The sequence below is a fragment of the Lactuca serriola genome, chromosome 2, assembly GCF_051521515.1.
Source record: "Lactuca serriola cultivar US96UC23 chromosome 2, Lser_US96UC23_V15, whole genome shotgun sequence".
NCBI classification, from domain to species: domain Eukaryota; kingdom Viridiplantae; phylum Streptophyta; class Magnoliopsida; order Asterales; family Asteraceae; genus Lactuca; species Lactuca serriola.
Window position 1 is genome coordinate 138,653,493 of NC_136409.1, and position 22,585 is coordinate 138,676,077.

Below are 22,585 nucleotides of genomic sequence, written 5' to 3' on the forward strand. Positions count from 1 at the left end.
GAAAATGACAAAAAAACCCTTAAGTTTTCTCAAAAATGTCGGTTTTACCCTTAGACGTGTTTTATGTCCAGTAAAACCCGAAGTTTTGTTTAATTTGTTAATTTTTACCCTTGTAACCGGTTTCCAGGTAACCTACCGGTTACCTAGGTTACCTAATGCCAGTAAAGCCCTTGAATTTTCAAAAATGTTCGAATTTACCCTTAAGTTTTTCAAAAATGTTCAAAGTTACCATTACCTTGGTTGTTGTTGTTATTATTATTATTATTATTATTATTATTATTATTATTATTATACATATTATTATTATTATTATTATTATTATTATTATTATTTCATACGCTTTTAATACATTTTTATACATATTATTATTATTATTATTATTATTATTGTTATTAAATGTATAAAAATATTTTTACTAATATAAATATATTTTTTAATATATATATATATATATATATATATATATATATATACTTGTATTTAATATTTATATATAAAATTGAATGCCCATGTATTCCTATAGAAATGTATTTATATATTAAAAATGTATTTATTTGTATTTAGTAGGTATAAGTATAAATAAATATTTATTTCATATAAAAATATATTATATACATATAAATATAAAAATCTGTATTTATATGGTTTATATTATATAAAAGATATAATTATATGTATTTGTACATATTACCAAGTATAAATATGTATTTATTATCAAACATCATACTAAATAGATAAGCAAAATAAATATTCATTAATTAGAAACATAACGTAACAATTATAAAACCCTCGTAATTAGAAAACTTCAATAAAAGCACTCGATTACAGATAAGATTTACCATTTTTATACAATTAAAAATGTAATAATAATAATAATAATAATAATAATAATAATAATAATAATAATTAATATAAGGGTAAATCCGAACATTTTTTAAAAACTTAAGGGTAAATCCTAATATTTTTGAAAAATCAAGGGCTTTACTGACATTAGGTAACCGGTAGGTTACCTGAAAACCGACTACAAGGGTAAAAATGAACAAATTAAACAAAACTTCGGGCTTTACTGGACATAAAACATGTCCAAGGGTAAAACCGACATTTTTGTGAAAACTTAAGGGTTTTTATTTCATTTTCCCATTCGTTTATAGTCCCTTCTTATATCTTTCCTTTGTGATATCAGATATCCTCAACATTTTGTGTGCTCATCAGTTTTATTGTTTACGATTAACATAAAACAATATAATATTTTGAACAATAAAAATTAGCAAGCATCACATCTATGGATAAAATTAACCTTTATCCTCTTGATTTTGATGAAAAACATATATTTTCTTAAGTAAAATAATAAAACATATTTATGATATAAGTTGTATTAGTATTCATTTCTTACTATTTTTTTTTTGAAAAGATTCATTTCTTACTATTAATTCAACCTATGTGTTTTATCAGTCAAACAACTTATTGGCCAAATGAGATATTTTATGTTGCCAAAGATGATGTATTTGGTGACGTATTATAGCCTGTCAATCAAAATCTCATTGTGTATAGGGAGCTGATATATCCGCTCCATTTTTTAATCCTTCCACTTAAAATATAAGTGTTGTGACCTTTTTACCCTTGTTTTGTTTTTTAAAAGACAGAGAAAGATCCCATTTGATGGTAACTCTTCTTCCCAAGCGACTATCGTTGGTTCCTCGTTGCCGTTCAAGAATTGTCGGCCGCCATTGCTTCTTCCAATTCGCCGGTCGCAGGTCGCCATTGATTCTTCAACATTAAGTAAGTTTTTTTGTTCTAATTCTTGTTACACATGAGTTTTTGTTTAATGGATTTGGGTTCCCATCAAGATATAGTTTTCAACTTGTAATCCTCTTCCTTTAGAGAACAACTGTAATGCAAACAAGTGTTTTGGTTAAATCTTTCAGAGAATTTGACATTATTGCACTTATTTTAATTTATAAAAAATATAAAGACAGAAATTGTTTATAGTTTATAGTTGCCGCCTCTTATTTATCAGAATATCACGGTATCACCGTTAATCATCATCACCATTAATCGTCCTCGCTTCCCTATCTTAGCTGGAAACACCATCACCATCACCATCTACAAAACTCTATTCTGATTGAAGCTCACCATCACCACCATCTGTACAACCCTACCTCTCTTTCAACTGATCATCTTCTGCATCAAACCACCTGCAATGTTCTCTTTATCTCAGCCAGCACACCATCATTCACATCCAGCCTCTACCATCTTCTTAACCAGACTGTGTTCTCGACAACCTTCATCATACACAACAAGAGTCATCATAGTTCCACCTTCAAGGCATTACCATCATCATCTCCACCCATGTTCCATGTCGATTGGCCTCACCTTACACCAACAGCATCAAGCCTACAAATAAGAACTAGCAACCAAATCAACATATCTGACCCCCTGTTCTGATCATCACCATCATCTTTTTTTAGAAGCCCTCATCAATAGGATCCCTTGTTTAGTCCATTTACGTTATTCTAATTTGTTGAATCAATTTTAACAATCAATTTTATAATCAGGGAAACAAACATATACCCTGTGTTGGAAAATTTAGGGTTTGTGGTGGAGATCTGGATACCAACTTGGATCGTGATATCACTTTCCGAACTGATATTTCTACCCTATGCCTGGGTTACAAGAAATTCAACCTAGGATAATCCAAGTGGACACTTACATTTCTAGGCATAGAAAACGTAAGCCAATATGCTAAAGGGTTCTGTGAATGTGTGATGAAAAACGAGAGCTAAAGAACGTAACTCCCTTCTGGAAAGGAAGAGTTGTTTATATATTAAACACGAATAGGGTTTCATTAGGGTTGGGCCGTCATTAGTTGCTTTGGAAGCAAGTAATATTAATCCGAATTAGGGTTACCAAAACTAACGAGTTTCGTTAGTTTTGCCATAATCACCCTCAAGAAATTGAGTTTTCCATTATGTTCCCACATGCAAAATTCGGTGAGCCAGGGGCTCTACCCCTTGGACCCTGCTAGGGGCGCTGCCCCTAGACCTCGCCAAAGGGGCGCTGTCCTTTTGGAAACCCCGGACCCACTACTAGTTGTCGAACCGGCTTCTGACTCGATCTTATACATGCGTGCACCCCGCACAACCCCGTACATATATTAGAGTACAAATCATGAAGCCCCTTAGATCACATGTTAGTTCCAGTTACTTAAAATGATATGGTGACACTAAAATCACCAACACCCTGAACGAACAGGAAAAGGCTAGGTATTTTTAACATTTTATGAATTTTGTTTTATTTGTTTTGTACTTTTACCGACTCAATGCCCTTGTAACAGAAAGAATTTGAAGAAGCAAAAAATAGTTACATGACAACTAGAAAATGGTAAATCTCTTGAACACATAAGGAAGAAAACTCTCTGAAAGATTTAACCGAAAACACTTGTTTGCATTACCGTTGCTCTCTAAAGGAAGAGGATTACAAGTTGAAAACTATATCTCGATGGGAACCCAAATCCATTAAATAAAAACTCATGTGTAACAAGAATTAGAACAAAAAAACTTACTTAATGTTTAAGAACCAATGGCGACCTGCGACCGACGAATTGGAAGAAGCAATGGCGGCCGACAATTCTTGAACGGCAACGAGGAATCAGCGATAGTCGCTTGGGAAGAAGAGTTACCGTCAAATGGAATATATTCTGGATAACTTAGAAGCACTTTTCTGATAAAAAAATATTTCTAAATGACCAACTTAGAAACACTTTTTTCTGATAAAAAAATATTTCAATACGAAATTCAAATTTCGGGAAAAGGCGTTAGAAGTTTTGAAAACAAGTCTAAAATCCGATGAATAATTCTAGAATTTCAAGAAAATACTTCGGTTTTTATTAAAATTTAACAAAAATTCATGAAACATAACAAATAAAGAGTATATACGGTACAAAAGCTTAAAATATAACAAAGGCTTAAAACATAACATTTAACTAAAAACGGTAATATTGTCACTCTGAAATAGACATTGTGGAGATGAGTGGAGAGGCTTTTTTTTTTGAAAAACAATTGTGCAAATGAGAAAAAAAAAATACATATTAAGGGATGTTTAGATAAATTAGATTATAGCTTATTAGCTTATTGCTTGTTAAGCTTATTTGCGGTGAGAATAAGCAATAAGCAAGGGGAGAAATGGTTATTAAAATCAGTTTATTTAGCTTATCCCTACCATAATAAGCTGATTTTGAAGGATTCTTATTCAAACACTTAAAGTTAGGTTATTATGATGGGAATAAACAATAACCAATAAACACCCTCTCTTTTTCCCTATCCAAACACTCCCTAAATATTTTTGGTTAGTTAATGTCATGAACAAGTCCAAAATGACTCTTCTATTATGATGGAAATAAACAATAACCAATAAACACCCTCTTTTTTTTCCCTATCCAAACACTCCCTAAATATTTTTGGTTAGTTAATGTCATGAACAAGTCCAAAATGACTCTTCTAGGACAATGTGGTCATTTTGCAAAACACAAAAAATCATGATTATTTTTTGTTAAAAACCTTATTTATAATGGTTGGTTTAATCATCCCAAATATAAACGGTTTGGGTGGAATCAGGTACTTTAGTCATCCCTACATTTTGTTATGGGATTTGAGTTTTGTTGTTGTTGCTGTGATGAATTCTTGCAGAAAAATTTCTAACATAAGTGGATGAAGCCAACATATTATTAATAGATAACGATCTATATTACCTGGCCTAAATTGACATGCACAAAGCAAACTTTGAAACAAATATATGCACTAATGACACTAATGTTTCCTTTCAGTAATACATGCCTTAAGTACTACACTTGTAAAAGATCTTCCACACTAGCTAACCGATGTAATCGATATATATATATATATATATATATATATATATATATATATATATATATATATATATATATATATATATATATATATATATATCGGGTAAGAAATTTTTTTTGGTAGGAAAGTAAGAAGTTTTTTTTTCTACATATTTTTTTGACGAACAAAATAAATGAATCACTAGATAATTCATTTGTAAGATGATTCACAAGAAAAAATTCCAAAAAAAACATCTTTATGATTCATTTTTAAGTAAATTAAGAAAAAATTCATTTTTATGACAATTTTAGTGAATAACAACAAAATCGTTGTATAAATGAATCATCAAGATGTTTTTTTGAGAATTTTTTCTTGTGAATCATCTTACAAATGAATCATCTAATGATTCATTTTGTTTGTTCGCGATAAAAATATGTAGAAAAAAAACTTCTTACCTTTCTACCAAAAATTTCTTTCTTATTTGATCTTGACTCTCTCTCTCTCTCTCTCTCTCTATATATATATATATATATATATATATATATATATATATATATATATATATATATATATATATATGCATGTGTGACACAAATAGCAACATTTTAAAAATTCAATTATTGAATTTGAATCAACCAACCAACCCGTTATTACCTAGGTGTGTTGAACGGATAAAATTTTCGGGTTTCGGGTAGAACGAGTATTTCCTTAAGAAAATAATACCCGATACTCGACCTATATTGTAATTCGGGTTTCGGGTTTGAGTCGGGTCAGGTAATTATCGGGTATACCTAAAAATTTCTTAAATGACACTTATATATATATATATATATATATATATATATATATATATATATATATATATATATATTACATGTTGGTTGGTTTAATAAAGAATTGGGTAGGAAAATACTCCATACAATTAACAAGTACATATAAAATAACAATACAAATCATTATAATATGGTATATACTTTTTTAATTCCATTCCGTGCGATAGTGAGAAACTGAGAATTGTGATGACGGTTCAGGACTTCAGCTTCAGCGTCGTATTCCCTTTGCAAGTTTGCGTCGACTGTCGAGCTGTCGTTCATAAGAAGGAACCGAATGATTTTGTTTTATTTGAAGTGTGCGTACATGACTGCATTGTATATTTGATATTATTTAAAAAACGAATTCGGGTATACCCGAAAATAAATATTCATACCTAAAACCCGACCTATATTATTATCGGGTTAACCTATTACCCGAATGTTCATAACCGTTATCCGTTCTACCCGACCCATTCTACCCGAATTCGGAACAGATCGGGTGGGTAGAACGGGTTTCGGGTTTTTTCGACTTACCTAAGAGCATCTTATTCGATATTTTATTGGGAGGAGACTTTTGTATCCGTACAGCACCATCATATACTGATTCTGCAAGCTGGCAAACGTCGTTAAAGCACATGCAAGGCCACTATTGTATAAAAAAAACTTAGAAACTGGTGGGCAGGATACGTTCCCGTAACAACAGCCCATGCTATTAATTGGCCATGTTAAACGCATGTTAGTTTTTACAATACTAATTTTTTATAATCATTTTAAAAGTACTTAATAAGCGTCAACTATATATGCCGGCGGAGAGGGTTGACTAAAAGACCTAAAGTTGTATATATTATCAAGCAACTATGTATATGCAATATTATACCTTTCACGCACTTCAACTTTAGTTCTTTAGAACTCTTATTCTTGTTTCCTCTTTTTGACCAAACATCAAAACAATGTCCGTCCTAGAAAAATTTAAACACCTCGAAATACAACTAGAAGCTATAGAATCAGCAACCAACAAATTTTCTGTCGACCATCTCGTAGGGGAAGGGGGATTTGGTAAAGTTTACAAGGGAGATCTTCTCCTATCAAAGGGGCATACCACAGTTGCTATAAAACGCTTAGATCGTAATATGGGGCAAGGAGACTCTGAGTTTTGGAAGGAGGTAATCATGCTTTCCATTTACAAGCACCCAAATATTGTCTCCCTCTTAGGGTATTGTGATAAAAATGATGAGAAGATCCTTGTGTACGAGTTTGCATCCAATAAAAGTCTTGACTTGCATCTTAACAACAAGGATCTAACATGGGTTCCGCGCCTCAAAATATGCATTGGGGTGGCTCGCGGACTTGCATACCTTCATAATCCTGCCGGAACCAAACAAAGAGTTTTGCACCGGGATATTAAAAGTTCTAATATCTTGTTAGATGAAAACTGGAATGCCAAGATTGCCGATCTTGGTCTATCAAAATTTGGTCCAGCTAACCAACCATATACATTTGTTATATCTAATAATATTGCGGGCACGATTGGGTATTGTGATCCCCAATATCTTGGAACTGGGATACTGACAAAGGAGTCAGACGTTTACTCCTTTGGTGTGGTATTGTTTGAAGTTTTGTGTGGGAGGTTGTGTTTAGGGAAAAATGATAAGACTAAGTCATTTACCAATTTGGTACGCAAGCATTACAAAGGGAATACACTAAATGAAATTATTTTTGGTAACATAAAGGATGAAATACATCCTAGTTCTTTACATATGTTTTCAGAAATGGCTTATCAATGTTTGAAGGGAGACATTGAAAAAAGGCCATTAATGGACAAGATGGTGACTAAACTTGAAAGTGCACTCATATATCAAGTAAGTTTTTTTTTCCTATGCAATATTCATTTTAGTGATTTTAATCTATTTTTTGTTAAATTTCAAGAAAACATGATATATTGTTATATTATTATATGAGAAATGAAATTAATTGATTCTAAATTCGTCATAGCTAATTGGTTAACGGAGGTCTTAATTAAAAAAATTTGATTTTAGATTTTCCATAGCTAATAGTTACTTTTGATATATATCTTCTTGCCTAAGGAAAAACTCAAAGAGTTACTTGCAGTATGACAATGGTGTTGTTAACCATGGATCATATGCCATAACCAAATTAAGTATAATATTGGTTTTATCTTAAGACCATCCACCACCGATTCAGTAAGATTGCTTGGACTTTCAATTGCACCACATCATTTTTTGCATTTATTCTCACATCACTATTCACTACAATACCTGAGGGGTAAGGGGATTGATCTAGAAAGATCTCTTGTTCTTATTATAAGATCCTAAACACTCTTTCAAGAAGAAGAAGAAAGCCATGAGTTTTAGATTCCTCATGGACCGCAAGCATCAATGATAGGTCTGTTCGGAGTTTAAACAAGATCATCCTACAAATTCTAGTCATGTCCCTCGTTCGAAAAGAACTTTGTTTGATTTCTTCTTCACCAGATACACCTGTTTCCATTCGATCTAATCAATCCATCTAGAAGCCTAAAATCCCAGTTCTCCAACGGTTTCCACCACCTCCACCTCTACCATTAACAACAGCGGAGAGCTTTTCCAGTTACAACATCATCACCACATGTAATCTCTCAATGTTTTTATTCAAACTTTCTAACATAGAAGAAGATGGAAAGCATGTGAAAGTGTGTTTATAGGGATGGCTTTTTGGGAGAGGACCAGAGGTGGGTGTGTTGGTGACTTGGTGTCATTGAGTATATTAATTATCTGACTTGGTGAAGGTTGTGGCCAAAGATGAAATGGGGGCGATGATGAAGACGATAGTGTGAGGGTGGGTTTGATTTATTTCCATATTACTGTACTATTAAAAATATAAATGAGTAAAAGACTTTTTACATGGACTAGTTAGTCACTAGAGAAGAGAGATAACAATTAACAAATGCAACATTGAACATTGGAAACCATAAGAACAGTTCGTATCAACTTTTCAAAGTTAGAAGTTTACCAAACTACATGGATCATTTATGTAATTTCTTTAATAGATTCTCAAAATTAGAAAATAAAAAAGGAAACTTAAAAGTCCTACCAACCCCTGTCGGGTCCCTCACCTTACCCTACGACGTTTCTTCTTACTTTTCTCTTTTAAGGTAGGAATTTCCAGGTGTATTCCGATAATACATGGTGGGGCTGATTTTAAGGTAGGAATATCGATGTGTGTTCTTCTTCAAAAAAAGGTCATGAGTATTCTGTTTTCTGCAACTCTTGAGTTTGAAGATGATGTGAAATAATAATTACCCTTTTATAGGCTTTCTTCGAATTTTGATCTATTTCAGTTTATGTTAAGTTTTTTATGTTTGTGAGATATATAAACATTTATCCTCCAAACTTGATTTTGATTAGCCCTTGTGAGATAAGTGTTCTTTTGTTGTTTATGTGTGTCTCTTTAATTTGAAACAAAACTCTAATTTCCAGGTGTCTTTGATCCTTATTTATATAGTTTTGTCTTGTTTTTTTATATAAAATTCCCATTGGGGCACCTCCTCCCTTCACATTCAGCATACAATCGTCTATGACGCTATATAAACTTCATGTGGAGACCAGAAATGCTAATGATATATTTTTTATTTTTATCTTAGTGTAATAGTTTTTTTTTGTTTTTTTTTTTTAATATCTTATTTAACAAAAATATCGCTTATAACAAAGTTAGTAAAATAACTAATGGATCAAAATATTCTATACATTAATATTATTTATTAATAGAAAAGATTTTCTAAGAATATTAATATACGGATAGAATCATAATTAAAAGAAAATGAAATGGTTCATGTTGATGAAATAGGCTTTCCACAAATCCTGTTAACGTTGTACCTCTACAATTCACAGGGCTCCAGTGTTCCTCCACCACCTAGCCTATCTGATGTAGGTTCTTCAACTTCTACTAACCAAAGGCGCCAGAGGTCCCCTACAAATCATGTAGGTTCTTCAAATGCACGGTAGGTGAATTCTTTTGATGAAAGTTGCAATATATATATATATATATATATATATATATATATATATATATATATATATATATATATATATATATATATATATATATATATATATATATATATATATAGATCCGGTAAGAAATTTTTTTTGGTAGGAAGGTAAAAAGTTTTTTTTCTACATATTTTTTTGACGAACAAAAGAAATAAATCACTAGATGATTCATTTGTAAGATGATTCACAAAAAAAAATTCTCAAAAAAACATCTTTATGATTTATTTTTAAGTAAATTAAGAAAAAATTCACTTTTATGACAATTTTAGTGAATAACAACAAAATCATTGTATAAATGAATCATCGAGATGTTTTTTTGAGAATTTTTTTTATGAATCATCTTACAAATGAATCATCTAATGATTCATTTTGTTTGTTTGCGAAAAAAATATGTAGAAAAAAAACTTCTTACCTTCCTACCAAAAATCTTCTTCTTATTTGATCTTGACTATATATATATATATATATATATATATATATATATATATATATATATATATATATATATATATATTGTAATCGTTCCAAAACATCATCAAGCCATAATATAAAAACGTATCAAAACATCATAACATTGGAAGTCTATAGCAAATTAGTAGTGATATGCATGCCATACAGTTAAGTTAGAGCCTTCCCCTAAGCAGAGGAACTACTTGAAAAAATATTAAATCAACAACTATAAGCATAAATCTTAATAAGTTGTCAAGAATAACAAATATCATAATACACATACGATGCATACAAACAAAGGTTTTCAGATCTAGTGTCGATCCACCTGATTAAACTGATCAATTAGTGACTAATGGCTTTAGTGCACGCCTAGTTATAACGACGACTAACTACTTTAGTGCATTTTTAGCCGTCATGACGGATAACGGTTCTAGTATATGTTTAACCATAGAAACGAGTAATTTAGGCTTTTAGATCTAGTGTTGATCCACCATAAACTCCTCAAACATAATATGTTGACTTATCATACAACCAATCAACATGAAAAAGACTATAATGGCCCATTTTCCTAGTCAACACATTACAATACATCTACAGCTTAACATACAAATGATATATATACTGTAACACATAGTATAGTAAGATAACTCACCTGAACAAAAACCTGAAGAATTAATGCTACATGCTCGAATAAGCTTGAATCAGTCTCATGAAGAACCTAGATAAAAAATAGAGGTCAAAACTCGACCTATAGCTTATACTCACCAAATTTGACCAAAAGTTAAACCGGTAAAAAAGTCAATGGTTAACAGGTCAACGGCTATGCGTCGCGACCCTGACCCTGGTCATATCGTGATCACTGAAGGACAAAACAGTCGCGACTGCCCATGGCGACTTGTTTTGTGGCACCCCACGAATATTGATAAAGCAACCAATTTTTATTAAGGTCTTAACCTTTTAAGACCGAAGCCCAAATCATCATATATATGATTCTTCTAAGGGTTATAATGAATAAAGTTTCAAACTTTGTCCAGATCCTAGACTTAATCACAAAACGGATACCACAATCCCAAACATAATCGACTCACCCTCGACCTAGGTTGTCTACGACTCATTAGTTACATGCGCCTTGCGGTCTTCCCTCTACAACAAACTGAACCACTCAGGTCTAAGACATCAGATGACACCCAATACTCCTTAAAATGAAACCCATATTTGAATCCGAAATCTCATTCCGCCTACTCAATACACCACTAGAATCAAATTCAACTCGAGAGTCTGGTTCGACACATAATTGGAACCACTCGTACCAACGAAACACTCAACTCACGACCACAACCCACAACCCACGCGTACATCACTTCTCTGATTCCTTCCGATTGCGGTCTTCACAGTCTAACTCATAATATAATGATTCCTGACCATTATGGAGACCTCCGTCTCTCTCCTGGTCTGGCCACCGGGTCCCCGAACACTCAATCCAATAAGGCTACTCAAGCCTAGGAACTCTCCCGCGTCATGCTCTGATTAATGAATAACACGGCTCCCTGCAGCACCACGACACTCTCTCACTGGCTAGTGAGTACTACGGCTCCCTGCAGTATCACAACACCCTCTCGCTAACTAGTGAGTACTACTGCTCCGCGTAATATCACAACACCCTCTCACTAACTAGTGAGTACTACGGCTCCTCGCAGTATCACAACACCCTCTCACTGACTAGTGAGTACTATGACTCCCCACATTATCACAACACTCTCTCATTGACTAATGAGTACTACGGGTCCAACACCCTCTTACTGACTAGTGAGTACTACGGCTCCCCGGAGTATCACAACACCCTCTCAGTGACTAGTGAGTACTACGGCTCCCCGCAGTATCACAACACCCTCATACTGACTAGTGAGTACTACGACTCCCCGCAGTATCACAACACCCTCTCTTATCACCCCACAATCTCATTCTCGGGTCATTACTTTACTGCGTTCACTAACCCACGCTTTGTGGCCCAACATAGATAGGTACGCACCCACCCACCCTGGCTAAGCATTACTACTCCTGACGACCACCGTCGGGACAAAACACTTTTTCTCGCTGCAATTCACATTCTCAGATAAACCCACTTGATGTCAATTAGCTGAAAGGGCTCCCACTGGAACCGAAAACACCTGATACACCACTCTCCATGTCATAACTCAAGACTCAAAATAATCCAAAATTTAGGGCATTATACTCGGATACTTCGGCACATCATCACAGAACCTCACGATGTCTTGCCTCATCCACTGGTCTCTTACTTACAACGTTATACTCAGATATAGACACGCATCCCTTCAGAATCTCACAATTGATCCTCCTCTCACACCACTCGCAACTTCGGAGTACCCCACTCTTAATTGGGACGCGGAGGAATCGTCAATGACTTAGAACACATTGACGACCATTCGAAACTTTTTCCTCTATTGCTCAAAACCCATGCAAGAATACACATACCGACTCGGAAGTTGGCTGCCCAATCATCTCCTACCCTTTCCAAAGAGCATATAACAATCCATACATCAAACCAGAAGTTCTTAACCGCCGAAACTATCCTTACGAGCCTCCCACCTTGAATTTGTCATCACAACCCCGAGGAATTCCTAGCCACCACAAGCTCTCTGACCATTGGCCACCTACCGTGGGGACTCTCTTCCTTTCCTGAACACGTACAACTTGAAATATTTCGTTTTGCACCTCACCTTGACCCCTAATGAACCTGGCTTTCAAGTATCTGAACCGCAGATCACTATATCCAGTCCACTAATCACCTTTGAACAAATCCCTGATTCTCTCAACAACATACTCAGTTCTCCCCCACTCAGGGCTCGAACCATCACCATTTGGTACACCAACAATCTATTCCACAGACTGTTTCACCAGGTACAACACACTTACTCTTGGAAAGTACCACATACACTCGATGATCTTTCCAATAGCGACCAAACAACTCCAAACATCCTGAATCTCAAATAAATTCCTCGAAGACTTTCCATTGTGTCATCCAAAATTTCTTACTTGACACACTACCGGTCATCTCAATTGTCCCGTAGTAGTCGTGACTCTCAATCTGAGAATAATGAATTCTCACACTCCTCATCTTCAACTTCCGAACCAATGTCCCACTAGGGTAATTATCATGAGAGCAGAAGCCTCACCCCCACACTCGATATCCATCATAGACAATGAGAGTCACCGCAGCAATATACTCCTCTTGACCACCTGACGCTGCTACTAATGCATGCCCTACTATACTCAAGTAGGGTATATCCTTGTCCTTGACCATCTCAATTATCATTAATGACCCTCTCATACTATAATACTACCTTGCGGTAGACATACTGCACAAATACTCCGATGAAAGATTGCAGCCAATGCAACCCCACAAGTTTTACCCCCAAGCTCAGAAACCGAAAGTCTCAATGTCTCTCATGTTCCCATAGGAAGGAAACGGAATTAGCACCACTCAGGTCACAGAAGGTGACATCTCCATTATCGGCCGATTGCTCAACTCGTACCGTAGTCCTCCATAAAGCACCATCCCTACTCATCCCTGAGTCTTGCGACTAGAACTGGCAATGGGGTGGGTTTGGAGCAAATCGACCTTGATCCAAACCCGTTTAACACATTTCAAACTCCGATCCAAACCTGCTCTGTAACCTGTAGGGTTTTGAAAAATCAAACCCATACCCTTATCCGCTGAATCAACAGATATCCAAACCCGCCCCATAACCCGTATGTTTTCTTGAATAATCAAACACATTTTACTTAATCCTCAAAATAACATTTATTAAATAAAACAAATGTTGATTTAAATAACACATTATGTACTCAAGGACTTTTGATTGGAATTAAAATAATTTTCGTAGTAACTTCTGATTGGTTTTTTACCGTCGATTACATTGATAGAGAATAACAATTTTAAACTTTCTTCCGATAGATAAATGAATGTTTGGTTGATGAAATATAAATGAAATGACATCATGTTTCTTGCTACAATATGAAAGTCTAGAAGCCGAGTCCTCGCTTCCTATGTAAAAACAGTTTAGTCTTTGGTATTTTCTATTTGGACTTTCAATTAGAATTAAAAGTAAACTTTAGGTTATATAAAATATAAATTTATAATTCTAAATTTATATGGGGCATGTTATAAACAGAGCGGACCAGTGATGATCCATACCCGACCTTTTTAATAAAAGGGTTAGTGGGTACGGGTTGTTAACGGGTAAACAGATAAAAAACTATGCTCCAAACCATATAATTATTAAGGGTTTGGATCGGATCAGGGTCAAAACCCGCTCCATTGCCAGGCCTACTTGCGACTCCAACTGGCATCTCACCAAAAATCCCTTGGAACTAACTCGATTTCCCTCTCAAGGTATGCTCTGTTGAAACTCATTCAACATGGCCCTCTGGCCCCATACTTTATCGCATCCGATCTCAGTCTAATCAATCAGGACAGGATAGCTGGAAAAAGGCATAAGCACTATCTGCTACGAATCATGGTACTCAACCCGTGTTATCTCTTCTCAATCTGCCTCAAATCATGGTACTCGAACCATGACATCACCCCTCGATCTGCTACAAATCATGGTACTCGAACCATGACATCACCTCTCGATCTGCTACAAATCATGGTACTCGAACCATGACATCGCCTCTCGATCTGCTACTTAAAACCTCCGGAATGCTCCCCGTATTGAGTATGGGTCCTCTGCTTTCAGTAGTACGGGCCCATACTACCTGCCACATCGACCCATACTTTCTACACGGACCATCCCAAAGTTCCTAAGTAGCTGCTCAACCTTCTCGATCACCAATCCCGTCACGCGTGTTAGCTCCTCTGTGAAATGCTCTACTCTGTCAGCGTATTCATCTGACTAGGGTCACACTCCCATAGGCTCTTCCTAGGTTCTCACACTTCTCCGCCATCATCTGCTGAAGAACTCCTTATAATGCCAGCCATCTACCTCCTGAATATCGTCATATTCACTTAGTAGCTGACTCCCATCATCAAGAGTTCCACAAAGCACGAAGCAAGCAGCATTCGGACATCAAATAATCTTTACCAACATGTAAAACCACTCTAGGTTATTACCTCACTTGCTCCACTTACACTCAAAAGGTATCACCGAACTCAAGCAACTCTACCCCACGTGGGTATCTAACTACTCTCTCTGTAGTCTCCTCCAACGCTCATCTAAGTATCTCTTCCTAGATTACTCCTATACTCAAAGCTCTCTCTCTAAAGGATTCCTGCCGGATACTCTTACTCCGCACATAGCATAAATCACACAGACAATATGCAGTAATATCACAGTACTCAAATAAATATATAAGACCCTCTGGTCACACATAGATACTACTCTAGGTAAAGTATAGTGAGAAGACTCACCTGGCAAGCAACAAGTAAATAACCTCGCATCGAAATCTCGACTAGCCTCCGCCTATCACAAGGAATGAATATCTCTAATTAATACTCTTTTACACAACCCTAATAATTGAAGGCTATTCTTTCTCTCTCTATCTCTTGAATTAGGTAAAAGACCATTTTACCCCTCCATGTCCCCATTACTCATGTTGACCAAACCCCAAAGTCAATAGAAGTCAAACTCGAGTCAACAGTCTATGTTTGACCTGACTCGTCGAGTGCACTCCTGCGACTCGTCGAGTCCCCTCGTTTCCTTAGAAGTCTCAAGAAGGTCCAGCTCAACTCATCGAGTTGATCCCCAACTCGTTGAGTTATCGCGCAAACAACCCATCAGGACAAACCCTCACTGACTCGTCGAGTCAGGCCAAGGAGTTGGCGAGTCCCTTCGATCAGGTTCCTCATTTAGACGATTTAAGGCAGATCCATCACTCTAAACACTAGATCTACCATCCTAAGGGTTGATTGTCACGTAAAGCTGCAAGCTTTACGTTCAAACATGGCATGAAAGGCTCATAATGCCCAAATTGCTCTAACAAGGATGATTAACCACAATAACTCTTATATGGCCAAATAAAGCTATAATCTTTGGACTCTTTGGACCTCACAAAGTCTAGATCTAAGGTTCCCACCTCAAGCCATGCATACATCACTCCATGACACAAGATAGATGGAAGAAAACCCCAACAATTTCCCCTAAACAAGATCTCATTAGGAAAATGATCAAGCAAGCATCCTTTAACTTTAACTGAAGCAAAACTCTGAAGAATCTATGGATCCAAAAGCCTCCTCTTGATCCAAGCTATGATGATCTCCAATTCTTCCTCCACAAGGTCACAACATGCCCAAAACTATGTCTCATCTCTCCCTTTTAGCTTAAGAGGAGATCTTGGGTTTCTCTCAGTGAAGGTAAGCCGCAAATGAGGCTAATAATTCCTTTATATAGGCCCCAACCCCGGAAAATTAGGGTTTCTCTGCCCAGCACCTACTCGGCGAGTCAACCCTCTGACTCGTCGAGTCTAATCATTAAATCCCACACGACACCCGACCCTACTCAGCGAGTTGGACTCCTAACTCGTCGACTTACTTCATAAACTTCAAAAATTCAACCATACAATAATATACTTGAAATTCCGGATGTTACACCATATATACACCTTTTTGTACTCGAAGATGGCCAGAAGATCGTTCCAATCTGTTCTAAGGCTAAGGTTATAGGTTTGCTCAAACCCCAAGGACATCAAGTCTATATTGATAAAAGGGTCCAAAATCCCCTTGAGACCTAGTTCTAAGCATAAAAACACATAAATTAAGGATATTTATACACATAATGAGTCCAAAAGAGGATAAGGAAGCTGAATCTACACTTGCGAGGATTCTCTTGCACCAAAGACGTTGATCTCCTTCAAAACAAACTTCTAAGGTCACCAACAGTCAAGAATACTTGCAAGAAGGCCAAAGTTTCACAACAGACGTTTCAGAGGTGGAGGCTGGTGAATAAGATTAAACCCTAAGAGTTAGCACCATTATATAAGGTTCAAGGCCTGAGACCTAGGGTTTTGTCCCCTAATGGCTTTGCGTCGCGACCACTATATGGTCGTGTCACTACTTATTGACATGGCTCGCGCCGTGACATATAGAATTCGTGTTACGTTCCGTCTGAAACCCCAAATCTCAATCTTAGATAATTCAACACAAAAACAATTCATACCTTGAAAACAAGTGTTACACAAACACATTTTTAACTTATTGGCTTTTTAAAAAACCAATAAGTCGGTAATTTATTTCAAAAAGCAATCCCAAACACCTTCTAACATGACTTATCATCGTTTTTTTAGGCATTAAGGGTGTGTTTGGTACATAAAAATTGAATTGAAGAAGAGAATGTAAATGAAAAGAAAGAAAATTAAGCAAAAGAAAAGGAATTGATTAAAATTGTTTGGTACAAAAGAGGATTCACCATACATGAGAATCAATTTTCTTGTTTTGCCAAAGTATGTAATGGAATGAGGTCCTCCATGGAATCTTGAAAATCCCTTGTCGATTTCATACCTCATAAAAGCCCTTTTCACCGTGAGAATCGGAGTGGAAGCATCATAGCAAAACAAATGAGCAGCCAAGGGCTGCAGCTCGTCGAGGGAACAATTCGATGTAGATGAAACAATCCGTTTACTACCATCAAAAAATCGTTATCAACTCAATCCAAAAATGGAACAATCTCCATCGGAGCCACTAATGCTTATCCATGGAAATCCCCTTCGCCTATTTCCTCGTCAGTTCAATCATATTAATCAATCTTTTATATGTTACCTAGCGAAATGACAGTTTAATTGAAATGGGTTGAAGGTACTCAAAGTGCTCTAATGCATTTGTCCGTTTTATTAGCTTGTTCTTAGGAATACTATTTATGAATTATTTCTCCATGAGCATAAATGTCATGAATTGAATATAAGTAATTGCTCATGCTAGAAAGAGAGTTATGTGGTGTTTTTATTTGTTTTTTGTATGGTATTTTAATGAATATTTGTTTTTGATTGGTTAGTGGCAAGAGGAAGGTGAAGAAGCTTAGGTTGTCAAAGCTCCTCACAATGCCGGATGAAACCCCTGTGTTAGATGTTTGTAGGAGAATGGCAGCTCGTCGTGTTAATGTCGCGATATTTACAGATGCTAACAGTTTGCTTTGTGGAATAGTCACCGGCAAGGTATGAAAATTAGAATATCTACCGGTAATCTATAATCATAATTTAAAAATTGCAATATTTGTGATATTGACAAGCCAAAACCAGGCTGTTGTGTCATTTCTTGAAAAACAAGTCTTTATTTTCTATTTTGGCATTCCTTACATTTTTTTTCAACTTTCCTTGCATGGTTTTCTTTTTTGTTCTCTGACTAATTGACCATCATTGTCTTTAGGATATAGCAACTAAAGTTGTTGCAGAAAAACTAAGCCCACACCAAACAATAATATCAAAAGTTATGACAAAATATCCTATGTTTGTCACTTCTGATTCTTTGGCAATGGATACCCTTCAGAAGATGATCCAAGGTTAGTTTAGTTTCAACTTTCATGTGGTTTCATATTTTTATCTTTTCTCATTTATTACGAAAACAGGAAAATTTAGGCATTTCCCAGTTGTTGAAAATGGTGAAGTTATTGCATCATTGGATATTAAAAAGTGTCTCTATGATGCTATATCTGGAATTGAAAAAACTGTGGAACGCGAATCGGGAAATAATTTGACTGGTGAGTATTTAAATTATCAATGATAATATTGTGATTAAATATTAATGACATTTCAATAAACTACTTTTTTGGGTATAACTTTAAAATTGATTATCTAAATGTATTTCATAATGCATTGTCATTATATATTAATCGTTGTGAGTCTACGAGTGATGATTTAAAATCATTTTTTCAGCACCTTCTACTTTTGTGGAGACGCTAAGTGACCAAAAGTTCCAGTCCTCTTTGTCAACCATCATTACCGAAAATTCCAAGTATTTTTTAAATTACTTTATTTGGAATATATTTCCATTTATGTGTCACTAATTTAATTTGGTAGCTTCATTATGTCCCAGGGTCGCAACTGTTATGGCATCAGATCCAGTTTATGTTGCTGCTAAAAGGATGAAGGAATTGGAAGTTAGTTCTGTTATAATTATGGCTGGAAACATTATTCAGGGCATATTAACGTAAGATTTTGTTTGACTATGTCCTTGATTCGTTATTTATATTTTAGGCTTTTTATTTTTTAGTTTAAAAATGCATGGGTTTCCAATATTTTTTTTAGTGGGTATCGGTTAGCTTCGAATTGACTCGGCTTGATGACACTCTTATTGCTTGTTTGTACTATATTAATAGTGTTTTTGGTTGGTTTCAGTTCAAAGGATCTACTCATGCGAGTTGTGGCACGAAATCTTCCTCTTGAGTTGACATTTGTTGAAAAGGTTATATTTTTACAACTTGTTATTATTTTTTTTTAAGGAAAATGACACAGATGTCCTACGAACTTTTTAGGGTTTATCCATTGAGTTCCTAAAGTTTTTGTCGGGCTTTATGGGTCTCTAAACTAGGATATTACCTGCTCTTTTAGTCCCTGTCAACTTGTAATGGCCGGTTCATTGACATTTTAGACCAAAAAAAAAAAAAAAAAAACTCACATTGTTTCCCTATAAAGCCAAAAAATTAAGTCCGGGGATCATTTCGTACCAAAAAAAACTTTCATTTTCTTTTAAAGCCGATACAAACTCAATTCGTACCCTCCTGAACCAACTGCTCATCAACATTTTATTCAGCCATTACAGCCACGATAACCCACCTTAATCACCATCGAATCAATATCACAACAGCTCAATCCAAACACCCTTATTCCTCCCTTTTGTCTCATGAAATAAGCCACCACTGGATCACCCATAACCCACAAAAACCACCGGTCAGCCACCATAATTAATCACCTGCAAATCGAAGAAAAAAAAAGAGATTAACTCTCGTTTTCTCTATGAACCTCATCAAACCAACGGATCATTCTCAACATCGCATCCATCAAACCTGCAACTCGGAGGGAGTCAATTCCTTGAAGAGCTTAATCGAGTCAAAGAAAATAATTGAAGGGGGTTGTGATTAAGAATCGAGTAGAAGGGGAAGAGGTTTATGATATTCGGTGAGTGTGTGTAACGATCGAGGGTGAAACGGAAAAAAGAGCAATGATTGATTTCTTGGGAGGGTATGAATTGAGTGTGAATCGACTTTAGAAGAATATGAGAGTTTTTTTGGTAGAATTGATCCCCAAACTTATTTTTTTGGTTTTGTAGAGGCACAATGTGAGTTTTTTTGGTCCAAAAGGTCACTGAACCGGATATTACAGGTTAACAGTGATTAAAAGAGCAGGTTATATCCTAGATTAGAGACCCATAAAACCCAACAAAAACTTTAGGTACTCAACGGGCAAACCCTAGAAAGTTCGTAAGGCATTTGTGTTATTTTCCCTTTTTTTGAGGACTTCAATTGTGTAGCTAAAAGCTAATTCCTTGTAAGGAAAAAGAGTGAAATTAGAATGTTGAAATAGAAAGAAATGAAAGTAAGGTGCTATAATACACAAATAAACGAAAGTACATTGATGTTTCTTGTACGTGGCTCTAATTAAATAGTCGCTTCTAAAATGCACATCCAAACTCCTAGGGTTTCTTTCGGAATATTTCTTCTTTTTTTTTAATACATGGGAAAATTTTGTATTTTTATAAAAAATATGTTCTTTCTTTAAGGTTATGACGCCAAATCCAAAATGTGCAACGGTAGACACAACGATTCTTGAGGCACTACATATAATGCATGATGGGAAATTCCTACATCTTCCTATTTTAGACAAAGGTGGGCTTTACCTTTTTATAATATCCGAAATTAATATCAATTTGCATCAGATTTTTATTTACTTTTTTGTCAGATGGAAGCGTTGTAGCATGTCTGGATGTCTTCCAAATAACTCCTGTGGCTATTTCGATGGTAATTCTAAAAGTTGTTTACATATATATGATCATCTTTTATGTAGAATATTTATTTTTTATCCAATTATATCTTTTTATTGGGAAAGTTGCAATAAATAGCAATATACTTTTACTTTATTTCCAATTTGGTCATTCGAGTTTTGAAAATTTTACTAAACCCGCCTAACTTTTGAAAACCATTCAACTTCCGATATAAATTAATTACCAAAAAGGAAGTGAAACTGTAGTGCTATTTATTGGAATCAGACCTTTTTTTATTCAATCCTAACTTGATTGAACAAATAAGGATATACAATTCTTAATATGTTTTTTCTCCAATATTAATACATTAACCTTGTGATTCTCATAAAACATTAGGCAACATGTTGACTATAAAACCGATATATCTGATGTAAAGGATGTCCATAATAGATGTAATTAATGGAGTAGCATTTTTTGTACATTAGGGGCTGTTTGATTGGTAGCCTCTTAATGGCTTTGCATTTGAATGGTTCGAGCGTTTGATATGCTTCCCATTGCCTCCAATCGAATCAGAGATGGCGCTTTTTGGCTCTGAGCAGATCTGAATGGATAAAAATTGTGCCTTCCCTCGACGCCCCCTTGGTAGGTTTTTTGAACTCTGAAAATCGATTTTATCTTCTCTAATTTTCTGCAATCTCTTTTCTGAAAAATTAGAACTTTGGAATCTATTTTCTAAACCTTCAATTTCTGTCTGTACTTGAAATGTTTGAACCTTCAATTTGTATTTTCTGAAAATTTTGATTGAAACTTCAATTTATGAAACCAGAGTATAAATTGTATGATGTTCAAATTTTTGTTTTCTGAAAACTTTGATTGAACCTTCAATTTCTGTTAATCTTGATATTGGATTTTGATCAGACTGAATATGATGTTTAATGTTAGTTTTTTGAAATTTTTATTAGTTATGTTTGCATTTTATTTTTGAGTTCATCAGAGTGGTGATGCTTGCGCTTGGTTTTGTTTTTGAGTTCATCGGATTAGCATCTTTTGATTATCTATGCTGGTGTTTGAATGTTCTTGAGACTTGGCGTTGATGGCTGTCTTTTCTCTTGTGTTCATGATAATCATTGCATACAGAAATTGTCATGAGTATGTGTTAATGGTAGATTAGTTTTTATATTTTAAGTGCATTAACGTATTGTTTGTTTTTTTTTTAAAAACCTTTTCAAACCATTTTATGTTGCGCGGCGCAGCACATGCGCAACATTTTCCCTCTCGCAACAGTTTGTTTTTTAGAAGACTTCAGACTGCAAAACCTCTGCGTGTGCTGCGTGGCGCAACACTTGACTTGCCTCTTCAAACCTCTTCAACTTTCATTTTTTTGAAGTGTTTTTTTAGAATTTTGATATAACTTTTTTTTAACTTCTATTTTTTAAAAAAAAAACTTAGATTTTTTTTAACTTTTATTTATGGATTTGATACAATTTCTTCTTATAGTTT

General features: G+C 35.0%; 1 protein-coding gene across 2 annotated transcripts; it reads left to right on the plus strand.

The window, feature by feature from the left end:
• The first annotated feature begins 6,542 nt into the window (after nucleotides 1-6,542).
• LOC145086857 (CBS domain-containing protein CBSCBSPB3-like) lies at nucleotides 6,543-21,950 on the plus strand. Of its 2 annotated transcripts, XM_079024698.1 has the most exons (11): nucleotides 6,543-7,518; nucleotides 9,547-9,656; nucleotides 18,165-18,324; nucleotides 18,536-18,668; nucleotides 18,735-18,866; nucleotides 19,042-19,120; nucleotides 19,202-19,315; nucleotides 19,504-19,570; nucleotides 20,885-20,990; nucleotides 21,064-21,122; nucleotides 21,571-21,950. In XM_079024698.1, the coding sequence occupies exons 1-11, from the start codon at nucleotides 6,610-6,612 to the stop codon at nucleotides 21,586-21,588; spliced, it is 1,887 nt and encodes a 628-aa protein (XP_078880824.1). In that variant the 5' UTR covers nucleotides 6,543-6,609; the 3' UTR covers nucleotides 21,589-21,950. The 2 variants fall into 2 exon arrangements, 1 of the variants encoding a protein (XP_078880824.1); XR_013700659.1 differs by lacking the exons at nucleotides 20,885-20,990; nucleotides 21,064-21,122; nucleotides 21,571-21,950 and having other exon boundaries at nucleotides 19,186-19,315; nucleotides 19,504-19,575.
• The last annotated feature ends 635 nt before the right edge of the window (nucleotides 21,951-22,585 follow it).